This window comes from Elgaria multicarinata, chromosome 7 (genome assembly GCF_023053635.1).
Source record: "Elgaria multicarinata webbii isolate HBS135686 ecotype San Diego chromosome 7, rElgMul1.1.pri, whole genome shotgun sequence".
Lineage (NCBI taxonomy): Eukaryota > Metazoa > Chordata > Lepidosauria > Squamata > Anguidae > Elgaria > Elgaria multicarinata.
The window spans coordinates 12506599-12520041 of record NC_086177.1 but is presented as its reverse complement, the minus strand read 5'-3'; the positions used below and the strand labels follow the sequence as shown (position 1 = coordinate 12520041).

Genomic DNA, 13443 nt, shown 5'->3' with positions numbered 1-13443 from the left:
AAACCACTGTGGCTTATTTAACCCATTGTGGGTTATTGTGTCGTCTGAACCCAGTCAAAGACTGGAGATAAAATGGAACTCCAAAGATTTAGGTTGTGCTATACTGCTGACTTATAGGACATCAATACTTTCCTGCCATTTAGCTATTATTAGGACCCTTATGACCATAACAAATTTATTAAGTCCCAAGAGTATTCTTTACATCACAGAACAAGTTCAGACAGCTTCTTCCTTTACTGAACAGGAATCAAAGAAACACAAAAGCTAGACAAAGATCATATTATGTCAGGCACAAAAAGAAAAGCTGACAAAATTCCAGTTTATTCTCTCTTCTGGCCGTCATGCTAAAATAATACGCCCTGTCTCATATACAGGACTTCTTTATACTCTGAACCTAAAAATACATCTTCCATGCCAACAAAACCCAAATGCCAAGGAAAGTATACTCAGATTTTAACACTAAAACATTTCTTCTTTTTCGTACTCACTAAATTGAACACTGAACTGCATGTTTGAACTCTGAACCAGAGGTGCTGTGGCTGAAGATATGTATGAATTGTGGGAAAGGACTGAATGTCATTAAGGGGACATCAGGCAGTCTTACATGCCACCGAAGATCTACATCCTAAACAGCAGGGCTTTTTACAGGAACCACCTAAGCTGCACTTAAAATAAATGCTGAGTTTCTAGTAATTCGATATATATGCCAATTTCTGCCTGCGTGGAATTATGGAAGATAGAACAGACTTTCTCCATCCACTAGTGATTTGGGTGAGCATCCAATGATTGTTCTCTCTCCAGTGCAGAGATGAGAAGGGAAAAGAAAGCTGGGAGAAAAAATTGTTTCAACAAGACAACCGAAAAAACTCAGAAATAAAGTATATTTGTGGTTTTTGAACTGTATTCAGGAAAACCCTGAGGTTACTTGGAATCTTATTGCAGCTTCTCAACAAGAAGAGCAGTAATAATGGAACCAATTATTAACACTACTGATCTGCCCTAACAATATGCAATCAGACAGTGTTGGGTGTGTTCACTCACCAGCATCACTCTCCAGGATCTTCTGCAGCATTATAGGTATGGGAATTCCTCAGCAGACAAGTCAATGGCCCATTCCCACATACCGAGAAGCCACCATGGGTGAATTTCCCCCTGGGTTTCTCGTTGCAGTGGTGGCCAACATTTTGAATACTCAGGGCTTGGTGGGGGCGTGCCATAGCTTCTCGTTATATGTGAACCTAGCAAGGACGGGTGGGTGGTGTGGTTGAAAAGCCACCTGCAAACCTTAAACAGCCCATGCATTCTGGGTAGCTTGTCAATCACCCAATGGCCCACCTTTACCAGGTTCTCATTTAACGAGAAACTATGGCAATGGGAGCTTGGACTGGCAACCTGGATCTCATGAATGCCATAACCCACTGTGGCTAATAGGCCATGGTGGGCTCCAGTGGTAGTGCAAACCAAGTTAATGTGGAAAAGGTACCCAGAAGGTAGTTTGAAAATCATGGAGATAAATGATTAAAACTACTAAAGGAGTGAATTATTGGAAATCTGGATGTAGTTTTCTTGAGCTCAGATTTCTACATGGAACAAGGCAATGGTAGATTTGAGAAGCTGGGGATAACCAAATCCAGTCTGTGGGAAGTGCACAAAGAATTACTTCAGTGTAATTCTACACCAGTGTGTTGTAGTGGCTAAGGTGTTAGGCTGGGAGTCGGGAGATCTGGCTTCTAGTCCCCACTTGGCCATGGAAATTGACTGGGTGACTTTGGGCCAGTCACACACTCTCAGCCCAACCTACCTCACAGGGCTGTTGTGAGGATAACATGGAGAAGAGGAGGATTATGTAGGCCACCTTGGGTTCCTTGGAGGAAAAAGGCGAGATATAAACAAAATGAATAAATAAATAAATAATGTGAGGAAGTGAGAACTGCCCAGAGAGCTTCGGCCATTGGGCAACATAGAAATGAAATAAATAACTAAAGTAAATAAAAAGAATACCTGTCACAGATGGAAAATAAATCCCGACTAACATAGTGAAATAAGTCATGATATCTGTATACACATATGCGCCTGATTTCACTTTTGCCTCTTCTAGAGCAGGGACTGATGGAAGATCCTGTTTCTCCACAATTGCCCCTTTGTCTCCATATACACTCCACAAATTATCTGTGAGGAAATAAGATAAAATAAAATACCAGATTTTTAAAATATATAAACAATAGCCTCTATGCAGGGCCTTCAATATTCCTCAAAATATTTATCTTCATCAATAAGGAAAAAAAAATGTTGGGACAGTCTGATGTTTTGGGAATATTACTTAAAATGATCATTTGTAAAGCTGGCAACACTGACCTATATAGCCAAGTTTTTGTTTTCTTTGTCTTGTGTTAATTTCAAGAGCAAATGGCATCTTATGTGGCAGAGACAAATCATATATGCAAATTGTATGCAGAAGTCATTAAATGAGCTACATGTACAACAGAAAAACCAAAGTATTCAAAAGTTATTGCAATGGAGGAAGGGTGCTGAAGATGGGATGCCATGGTGTAGGACATACCTTGTACTAAGGAACAGTTCATATGGGAGGTACCATCTATGACAACTAGTGCCTTTACAAATGGCCACTGCAATCTGGACAATCACAATAGCTTGTGTAGAATGTGTAGGAACTGCAGTAAAGAGTCAACTGGTCCGAAAAAGAACAGGAGCTAAAGCACATCCCCCTAAACGCCTGTGGTCAATGGAAAACCTTGGCCCACATACAACCTACTTTCTGCAGCTGTGGCTATAAACACAAATGCCATGTCTCTGGTTCTAGACTTACCCAGTAAGACTCTACTTGCAACTCCAGGAATTCCTTGAATTTCTGTAACATTGTTGAGTTGAAAATATTCATCACATGTTGCATTTAGAAAGGGACTGCTATCACAGAACTTTCTCCACAGCGAGGTAGTCACTGTTATATTGTTTATTTCAATATATTTGGCACACGGGTAATCGTCGCCTTTCACTAACGTACGGTTTCCAAGGAGACAAATACTAGTAAATGAAATAAATAAATACATAAATGATGGCGGCTTTTAGAGAATGATAGTAAAAGAGCTGTTAACATCATATATTCAAACAAATAATGCTGTCCCACTTGAAAAAAAATCACCATCAGAAAAAAATCACCATCAGTAAATATGCTATTTACTTACCGAAAGTCTGGCGGATCAAAAGCAGTTTTAATAACCCCAGCATAAATAGCAATAATTGAAAGGATCACACAAGCCAAGAACACTAGGGCAAGCTTATTGACATATTTGACTCCCACAAAAACGACTATGGCCATCAGAGCAAGGATGCATGTCCCATAAACTCTCATATTGTTTAACACGGCTTCTTCGCTTCCACTGAAAATAGCAGCATTGGGGGAAATGTATTTCTGTAGAAAAAAACAAATATCGAACAGCCTTTTAACGCACAATTCCAAGACAATTACGTTTGAAAGAATTTAAGTAATATACTTTGAAAATAATTTATTTATTTTATTTATTACATTTTTATACCGCCCAATAGTCGAAGCTTTCTGGGCGGTTCACAAAAATAACAAGGTTAATAACTCAAAATGTTTTTATCATCTGGAAAGTTAGGATTTCTTGTTCATTCATTGCAGATAAAAGGGAAGGGTATCTACATAAGGATATAAGAAGAGCCCTGCTGCATCCGAACAAGGCTCCATCTAGTCCAGCATTCTGTTCACACAGTGGCCAACCAGCCATCGACAGGAGACCCACAAGCAGGACATGAATGGAGCAACACCCTCCTACCCATGATCCCCAGCAACTGCTGTACATACTGCCTCTGATTACCGTAGGTAGCATAGAGGCATCAGGACTAGTAGCCATTGATAACCATTTCCTCCAGGAATTTATCTAATCCCCTTCCAAATTGGTGGCCATCGCTACAACTTGTGGTAGTGAATTCCATAATTTGACTTTGTGTCGAGATATAATTGGGTATCTTTTTTTCTAGTTTAGCTGCTTTCTATTATCAAATACTTTTCAGAAGAATTGGCTTTCAGTCAAAGAGTTGGGACTGATGCCCTTTGAAGTCCTTTCCCTCTATAATAGCTTTGTCAATGATAGGAAATCAAAGGAAGTTTCCGGTCAGAGTCAACCCATTCTTTTTTCTACTACACCTTAGAAGCATAGAAACTTTTATAAACTTTCTGCATCGTGCATGGATTTTATTGGGCCTATTGTATCTATGCTATGAGGTATAAAATTTTACTTGATAAAAACACATTATTAAAACATTATATGACATGGTATTAGGCACAGACTGTATAAACCAGTCTTCCTCAACCTGGGGCGCTCCAGATGTGTTGGACTGCATCTCCCAGAATGCCCCAGCCTGGCTGGGGCATTCTGGGAGTTGTAGTCCAACACATCTGGAGCGCCCCAGGTTGAGGAAGGCTGGTATAAACACATAATTGAGTCTAATAAAAAATAAAACTGGGCTGCAGAGACATATTTCTAGATTTCAGTGCGACAGTATACAGAGAAATGTTATTCATTAACTTTACTTTTGTTTTACAACCCAATTAAAGAAATGTTAACTGATTAAACATCAGCTAATTAGTCAAGTAAACTATTAGTTACATTTGCATACATTTTCATATCGGTAAAATACTTCTTAAACAAGAAATATTTCTGTTCTATCTTGAGAGGATGCATACATGTCATAGCAGGTTTTTGGTGTTTTTTTAGAAGATGCATTTCTCTGTGTGAAAGAGAAGAGAAAATGACCCTGTTCAGATATAACACTAAGCCATGATGGTTAGGCACGTTTCGCTAACCATGATGGCTTAGTGTATCATGTGGCAGGCAATTTTTCCAACTATGATGGGTGCATAACCATGGTTTAGCCAGGCACATTAACTGCATGCTGCAGTAGGGTTAGCAGCCCCTACCGTGATTTACTGTGTTGTCTGTCGGCCCCGTGGTTAACTGAATGCCAACATAGAGCTCTGCAGCAAGAGCAGCTGAAATGGAGCCATCACACGGAAGCTCCATGGTCGAAATCTGCCTAGCAACATATGACATGGTCGTTGCTAGCCAGCCTGGTGGCTATCCATCCCCACCTGCCATACCCAGTCGGAGAAGCATACGGTGCACAAAAACGTTTTCTTTCCCATGACGCTGCTTTCAGCAGAGAGATCTCGAGAGTGCTGCATTCCCAGGCACAAGCAGCTACGGCTGCCCTGGCAAACAAAACAACAACGCCCACTCGGCTGCTGGGAAAGCAGCAGCATCACTGGGCAAAACCAGTCCCCCCCACCATGCCAGCCCCCACAACTGCTATGGCTGAGTCCCAGTATGCGAACACCCGAGCCTTCCCCCTCCCTTGATACTGCCATGGAAGCAGAGCCCCCAAGCTTCCCTGGGCAAAAGGGCAAAATCACTGTGGAAGTGGGGAGAGGCGAGAGGCCTGCGGATCACAGGAGCACCACTGCCAAGCTCCAGTGAGGTGCAATCCCCACTGACAGGCATCTCGGCCATGTGGAGACAGAGCCTGCCCCCATCCCTGCCATATCATCCCACCAGTGTCTGGCGTGCCCAAACCCCAAGGTACAACCAGGCACAGGGCGAAGGGCAAACACCTCAAATGTATCTGGAGTGCGGCAGTACCTGGCACTCCAGGTGGAATGGCAGGCCAGCACATACACACCCCAGGGCCTGGTCCTATGGCAGAGGGTGGCAGCAGATGCAATGACGCCCCAACCCTCTACTAGATGAGGGCTCCATAGAGGCCTCCCTGTCCCAACACAGCACTCTGATGGCACCTCAGGCACCAGCAGCCCCATACTTTTCATTCAGTGTAGGCCCCTGGAAGGGCACTTCAAAGAAGCAGCCCAGGCCACTTGGACAACCACATACCACATGCCATTAGCCTGGTGGCAGCATGGCCCCGTACCGCCCATTGGCTCCTGCTTGCTGCCGCCTGGCGCCCCACAGCTCACTAGTGGGGGATGGCAGGGTGGCAGCCCTCCACCTTGGTGGCACGGTGGGGACAGGCCACATTACTGGCTGGCACCCACAGGTGCCATGCCCATGGGGGCGGGGGGGGGGGGGGAAGGGAGAGTCACCAGGACTGGGGATGGGTTTCCAATGGCAGACAGACCCTGCTTCCCTCTGATGTGGTAAGTGCTGGGCAGCACAGGAGTGAAGGTGTGGGTTGGGCAGGTGGGTGGTGCCAGGATGCTATACTTCATCCCATTGCCACTGGGGTGGCGCCAAGGGGAGGGGATGGTGGGAAGGCAGGCAGATCATGTCAATGCACTGTGTCACTGTAGGAGGACAAGGGCCAGCGTCTGGCAGGACTATGGCAGACCACATGCCGCATGTGGGACTGCGAGTGGGGGGTCCCCAGCAGCTTGGGGGCACCTTTCGGATCAGGGCATGGGTGGCCGTTGCAGCAGGGATTGGCGGAGACCTAACCGGTATGGGTGTGGTTAGGGTAACCACACTGTAGAGCGTGATTCCATGATTACATGCAGGAGCTCACGGCATGGTGACCCTAACCACCCTCTCGCCTTTTGCGTCTGAACATGGCCAATGACTCTTTTAACCCACTTGCATTAATTGAGGATACTTTTAGTCAATTAAAAACACTGCAGCCCTAATTTTATGGACTACATTTCATAAGTTATTCCACAAACAAAATCCATACTCTCCTGAATATTTTCAGTCAACCATTATGGCAGCTTCAGTAGAAAATAGAGGATGTGTGTTGAGACTCAAAAATAATAACATTCAATAAATACCAACATTCGATATAGGATATAAGCTTAAAAACAACTTACCAGTAGGATTTCAATTGTGCCAAGAATATACATAGCCCCTGCAAACGTTGTCCCCAAGTAGAAACAGAGTCCCACAGCTCCACCAAACTCAGGCCCTAGTGATCTTGAGATCATGTAGTATGAGCCACCAGCTGTAGAATTAACATTGACAGAACACAAATGAGCATGATGTATATCGCACCTAGCACATTCAAAACATATGTGCACTGCTTCGTTAATTTAGCCACTAAATTATGTGAAATAAGCAGAAAAGTCAATCTAATTAAAAATGGTTTCTACTCAAAAGCCCACTGTCATACAGACATAAAACAACTATTTCCCACCACCCACCACTTGCGCCATGGCATTGCGACATCAATTTGTCAGCAAGCAAAACACAATTTTGCCCACAGGTGGGGCTCAAAGCTTTCACCTGGCAAAAGTAGTTCAAAAGATTAACTTCTAACTAGCTATAATCCAAATGGGTCTCCAGACAGCCAGATAAGCTCTGAGCCACTGGAAAACCAGAGTGCATTTTGTCTTCACACCTTTACTCACCACCTCTGCTCAACTCTGCTCAAACAAGCTTTTAGAAACATCTTAAACGTTCAGGTAAACAGAATATCTACTACCCATCAATGCACATATCTAGAACTAGAATAAATTTTCCAAAGTACATATTTCAAAATACAAATTACAAAATAAATTAAGCAAGAAACAACAAAAAACAAAAAGTCGATTCTTTACAACTTAAAGATTATTTATGGCACCTTCAACAATTATCCTTTATCATTCTAGAATATGATGCACATGCTTTATTTTTGAATAAACAGATTAGTCTCATTCACAAAATACAAAATCTGTCTCATTCACAAAATACTCTCCCCATCAGTTCATGAACTCATGGAGGGGAGGGGAGTTACCCCCACCCAGCCCCAGCCCTCTGAACTCTGCACATTCAGCAGAGTTCTCAAAGGGAAGCCAGCTATGTGTTGGGGTTAGGTTTTTACCCACAGAAGGAAAAGGACTCTAAAGAGTTAAAAAGATGTCCTTGGCCAGATTGTCTCTGCCAGGAGAAGTCCAGTATGAAGCAGATTCTTCCCTGGCCTACGTGCGGTACGAGAAGTACAAGATGAAGAGACTATTGGTTAATTGGGCCAAGGAGAAAAGTGTATTTAAGAAGTCCATGTTGTAAGGCTTCTTCACTGCTATGACATTATCTTCACTGCTACGTTGTGTTGCTGTACTGTTGGTGAAAGGACTGTATATATGACCATTTATTCTGTAAGTAATTTATTTAGTGTCAGTAAAGTTTCTTACTGACCAAAGACCGTGAGTGCTTCTTTTTTGTTCTTAACTCCAAGCTGAAACCATTTCCAGCTCCACGCTGCTGCTGCTATTCGCACTCTGCTAAATTTTTGGGTAAGCAATTACCACGATACTATGCACATTTAAATTATACTCAACGTGATTGGGAGCCCCAATTGCACAGGTCTTCTGACCATGTAAAGAAGTGTACACAAGTATAGATGGCTCCCACTTCATATCTTCACTGAATATTCAGAGGCCCAAAGGGTGGAGATGGGTGAGCGTAGGGACATTGGGATGAGGCCAATGGGGCATCTCTGAAGAGACTTTTTCTTTTTTTGATGGCAAGCTTGTAGCCTTTGGAAGTCCTAATATTTATTTATGGCAGGGGTGCAGAACCAGCAGTTGGCCCTTGGCCAGTTTGCAGTATGGCCTACAAAGCCAGCAGCACCCCATCCACTTTCTCCCCCCACCCACCCCCCGCAACCCAGTTCATCTGCCAACCAATTCCTTCCTCAGGCCCAACCTGCTATCACGGCAGGGGAACGCTCTTATCTCTTATCAGCTGCTTGATTTGACAGGAGTTTTCCTCGGTGGGGTGGGGTGGGGGGGGCGAGAGGGGGCAGGGCCTGGGGAAGAAGCTGCCTGAGGGATTCAGACCTGCTTACTTCTGAGAAGAAAAAGTGACGGTAGAGAAACTATATACCCCGCTAGTGACAGTGTCTAATGTGCACACACACAGGGGGACCACAGCAGATACTGGATGCTGTCCTTAGGCCTGCAAAGGTTGTGCAACCCTGATCTATGGCATTTCTATACGGTTTCCAAAGCAGTTTATGTTTCCAAAGCAGTTTATAATAATAATAAAAACTAAAACAATATACTGAACAGTTAAAATTAAGATGAACAATAAAAACAAAATAGCTTTGCTCCCAGAGGGAGGGAAGAAAAAGGGCTTTGCTCCCAAAGGGAGAGAAGAAAATAAATTTCTTTGGCATCTCTGAAAAGTCACCAAGGAGGAAGACATCCTGAGGGGGGTGGGGTGGATTACTACAAGTATTATTACAAGTTCTAGGATTACTACAGAAAAAGTTCTGCTTCTTCCAGAAGCCACCTTTAAATCCACAAAATATGGTCCTTTCACCAGGGTGTCAGCTGCCTTATACTGGGTGAGACTAGCTCAGTATTGTCTACACTGACTGGCAGCAACTTTCCAGGGTTTCAGACAGGAAACTTTCCCAGTCCTTCCTAGATCCGTCAGGGATTGCACCTGGGACATTTTGCATACAAAACAGGTACTTTCCCACTCAGCAGGGTATCGTACAGAAAACACTCCTTGAGATAATGAGGACTGAGACCATTTATGACTTTACACAGGGGTGCACAGCTTGTGGCTCTCCAGGAGTTTTGGCCTACAACATTCAGCAGCCCTAACCAGCATAGTCAATTGGCTTCCAGTCTGTTTCCGGGCACAATTCAAAGTGCTGGTTATGACCTATAAAGCTCTATATGGTTCGGGTCCAGGTTATTTGAAAGAACGTATTCTCCCTTATGAGCCTGCCCGTGCTTTGAGATCTTCTGGAGAGGCCCTTCTTTTAGTCCCACCTTCTTCGCAGGCACGCTTGGTGGGAACATGGCAGAGGGCCTTCTCGTTGGCTGCTCTGGTGCTCTGGAACTCTCTTCCTGGGGAAGCTAGGCTGGCTCCCTCCTTGATGGGCTTTCGGAAGCAGGCTAAAACTTTTTTGTTCAAGCAGGCCTTTGGAGAATAATCCAGCCCTCCATCTATGTTAATGTTTTATAATTTTGTTGTGTATTTTTTAATTGTTTATGGTTTTGTTTCCCTCCCCCCCCCATGTATATTTTAAACTTTGTAAGGCCGCCTTGAGGCCCAGCATTGGGCAAAAGGCGGGATACAAATAAATATAATAATAATATAATAATAATAATTGTGAGGGATGCTGGGAGTTGTGGTCCTCCAGATGTTTTGACTTGCAAGTTGTCTGCACCTTGTCAAAACCAGCATCTGGAATTGAATTCAGAAATAGACTGGCAAGCAATCCAGCTGTCGCAGAATAGTGTAATATGATTATGCCAAATCTACACCCAGCAACAGTGGCCAGCAGCATTCTGACCTTCCTTTCCTTACGCTGACAAAACCGGAAGACAGGGTAAAGCGAAAAACAAAAACAAAACACACACCTCATTCCATCTTCTGCACATTATGAGATTTGAATTTCAAATAGGGGAAAATCTCTACTTTGGCGCTTCGGGTTGTTTGGGGGGTTATTTTTTAAGTGACAGGATTATAAAATTTTGATATATTATTTGCAGATAGATCAAGGGCAAGTAATAAGAACATAAAGGTGGGCTAGTTTTTGCAGAAAGTTTCAAGCAATAAAAATTATCTCACAGAATAGTCTGGTTTGCACAATCAGTGTGAGTTAAACAAGCCACAATGGCTTATTTAAGCCACGGTCCATGCTGGGTGCCATTTATCTAATTACTCACCCGGGCATCCAAACCCGGGAGGCATAGCTTGTTGGAGGGGGAAACAACCCTCGAATAACCTTACAGTTGGCCATGGGTTATTTGAGGGTTGTTTTCCCCTTCAACAAGCCATGCTGTTTCAGATGTTTTGACAAGCCGTGGTCAGGCAGGTAATTAGGCCAATGGCATCCAGCACGCAAGTCACCAAGTCACCATCCATTAGATGGTGATATCATCGCTTAGATCAGCGGTTCTCAACCTGTGGGTCGGGACCCCTTTGGGGGTCGAACGACCCTTTCACAGGGGTCACCTAAGACCACTGGAAAACATATTTCCGATGGTCTTAGGAAACTGTATTGACTGAACTATGTCATGTATCATCTTTTGTATTATTAAAGCTATTGTTATGTGTTATTTTCATTAGCAAACCATCCCATGACAATGGATCATGTAGAGAAGAACGAAAATAATTTTATGGTTGGGGGTCACCACAACATGAGGAACTGTATTAAAGGGTCGCGGCATTAGGAAGGTTGAGAACCACTGGCTTAGATGGTGATAGTGTGAACTGGGCCATTTCAGTATTAAAGTGTAACATGTGGAAAACTAAAAATATTCAAAAAAGAGGAAGGAACAGAGCACAGCAAGGAGGCCAAATTATCTCCTTTTGGCTTCCATCTCCTCTCCCTTCTAGATGCTTCCTGGGGTATGGAGTTGCATATGGGGATAACCATAAAGGTTGCCTGGAGTGGGTCTCTCTAGACCCCCAACTCCATTGAGCGGCTACTTCAGCTACACCTCTTCTTGAGTTGGAAAGTGCAGGCCATTTGGTTCCTTTCATCCTAACATGTAGTACTGGCGTGTTGAGCCTGTGCTGTGCTAACAATGTTTTCTGGCATGCACAGCCCTTACTGGATTGGAGCAGGGGGGCAGGCCTGGATGCAGAAGTTCCTTCTCAAAATCGCAGGATTTTCCTGAATACACAAACTCCCTTCCTGTGCATATAGGAAGCCATTCCTGCTCCCTTTCTCTTTCTGTGCACCTCACACTTAAATTTTGCAAGAATGATACCATGTACCTAGAAACAAACAATACCGGAAACATTGTTTTAGAAAGTAGCAGCTAAAAAAAGCCTAGATAATCCTCCAAGAGCAAAAGGTCTCCTGCTGTGCTCTGCTCTGACTAATTGGCTAAAGCAGTGCTTGGATTACAAAAAAAGTAGGTATCAAGTAGCACTAAGGAGGAGACTGTCATTGGTAAGACTGTCGTTGGAACAATAACTGTAGAGTTCATGTCCATAAGTCAAGGAGGATGAGGAAACACTGGAAGAGAGTTCGAAGGAAGGTCAGAAGCAATCCCAGGGTCTGGGAGATGGTTTTGTGTTACAAGATTTATGCAATTTAAGTCTGATTTATTAAGGCAAAAAGGCAGGATCTATGCATGGATAAACTGCATACATCTCATAGCAATTTGCTTGTTGTTGTTTTTTAAAGTTGCAGAAAAGGCAACTAGGGATATAAATCTGAATCAAATGAATCTGTTTACTTTCTAGTAAACATGGTCAGAATTTGATGCCCAATGATGAAAAGACTTAGAAATGTTGTTACAAATACCAAAGTAATTTCAAGCTAGCTACCTGTAGAAAGAACTGTGTGGCAGGAGGAGTCCTGCCCTCCTGATCTGACACATTGTGACCTACTCTGCCCCTGGGGTAGCTTGGGGCAAGTGCTGCGGAGGGGGGGTACTTTTTGCTCCATTATGAAAGCTGAGACAGTCGAAACATTAGTGAGGGGAGAGGCCTGTGAAGACTAACTGCCACCAAGCCAGCTGCCTGTAGGAAAAACTGTATGGCAGGAAGTGTCCTAACTTCCTGATCCCGGGCACTGTTATCTGCTCCACTTCTGGACTGATCTATGTGGAGTGCTTTGTAGAGGACTTCACCTCACTGCAAAGTTGAGGTATCACTGGAGGGTGATATCGGAGGCATACTGGCCCATTGACATGGTCCTCTCAGACAGATTGAGGGAGTTTGTTAGCTTGTTGCAAACTGAATCACCTACAGGGGTTTTTTTTGCATCACAAAATCAATGCAAACCAATTGATATGTTCACGTGTGCATTTTAGTCTGTGTATGTATGTAGCTATTGTTCAGTTTGTTCCAATTATTAAATATAAGCACTGAATGAGGGAAGAAATTATATAAATGTGAAACAGTATAGGAATGAAATAAATGCAAACAACAAATAAATACCTTGGAGTAGGCCCCCTTGGATACCCTCGGACTTGTTTCTGAGCAGACATGCATAGGACTCTCCTGCATATCTAACATTTTGCAAGTGTTTTAACTGGAACAACTTGATTTCACCATCTCAAATAGCAATTCTGCCCACAGATATGCACAGGCAAATGCCATTGGTTTTGTATAACTAGGGCAGGGGTACACAGCCGGCAGCTGGTCAGAAAATGTCCAAACTGGTAGGAATTATATTCATGTATGAGATGTGGCCTTTGAGCCAAAAAGGCTCTGAACTGAGGGAAGGACTGCATTTCTAATATTTCCCATCAGCATGAATGTGTATGAATTCAGCTGCTGTGTATCAATTCAAAGAAAAATATCACCTGGTGCTAACTTTCTTTGGGTGTAAGCCTATGAACATCTATTCAGAAATATTCCCAGTTGAGTTCAGTGGGACTTACTCCCAGGTAAGTGTGTTTAAGATTGCATCCTTAGACATTCAATTTCAAGGACAATGTTAATTTTTTAAAAAATGAATAATTTACTTCTAAAATTGTTGTATTATGAAGCTATAAGTCAC

General features: G+C 43.3%; 1 protein-coding gene across 3 annotated transcripts in view; it reads right to left on the bottom strand.

Moving 5' to 3' along the window:
- SLC12A7 (solute carrier family 12 member 7) overlaps positions 1-13443 on the bottom strand; it is a 115034-nt gene that overhangs the window by 42557 nt on the left and 59034 nt on the right. For all 3 annotated transcript variants that reach the window (XM_063130211.1, XM_063130209.1, XM_063130210.1), the window contains exons 6-9: positions 6854-6984; positions 3204-3430; positions 2828-3042; positions 2002-2169 (exon numbers count right to left, since the gene is read on the bottom strand). In XM_063130211.1, the coding sequence (XP_062986281.1) occupies positions 2002-2169; positions 2828-3042; positions 3204-3430; positions 6854-6984 (741 nt within the window). The remainder of the gene's footprint in view (positions 1-2001; positions 2170-2827; positions 3043-3203; positions 3431-6853; positions 6985-13443) is intronic.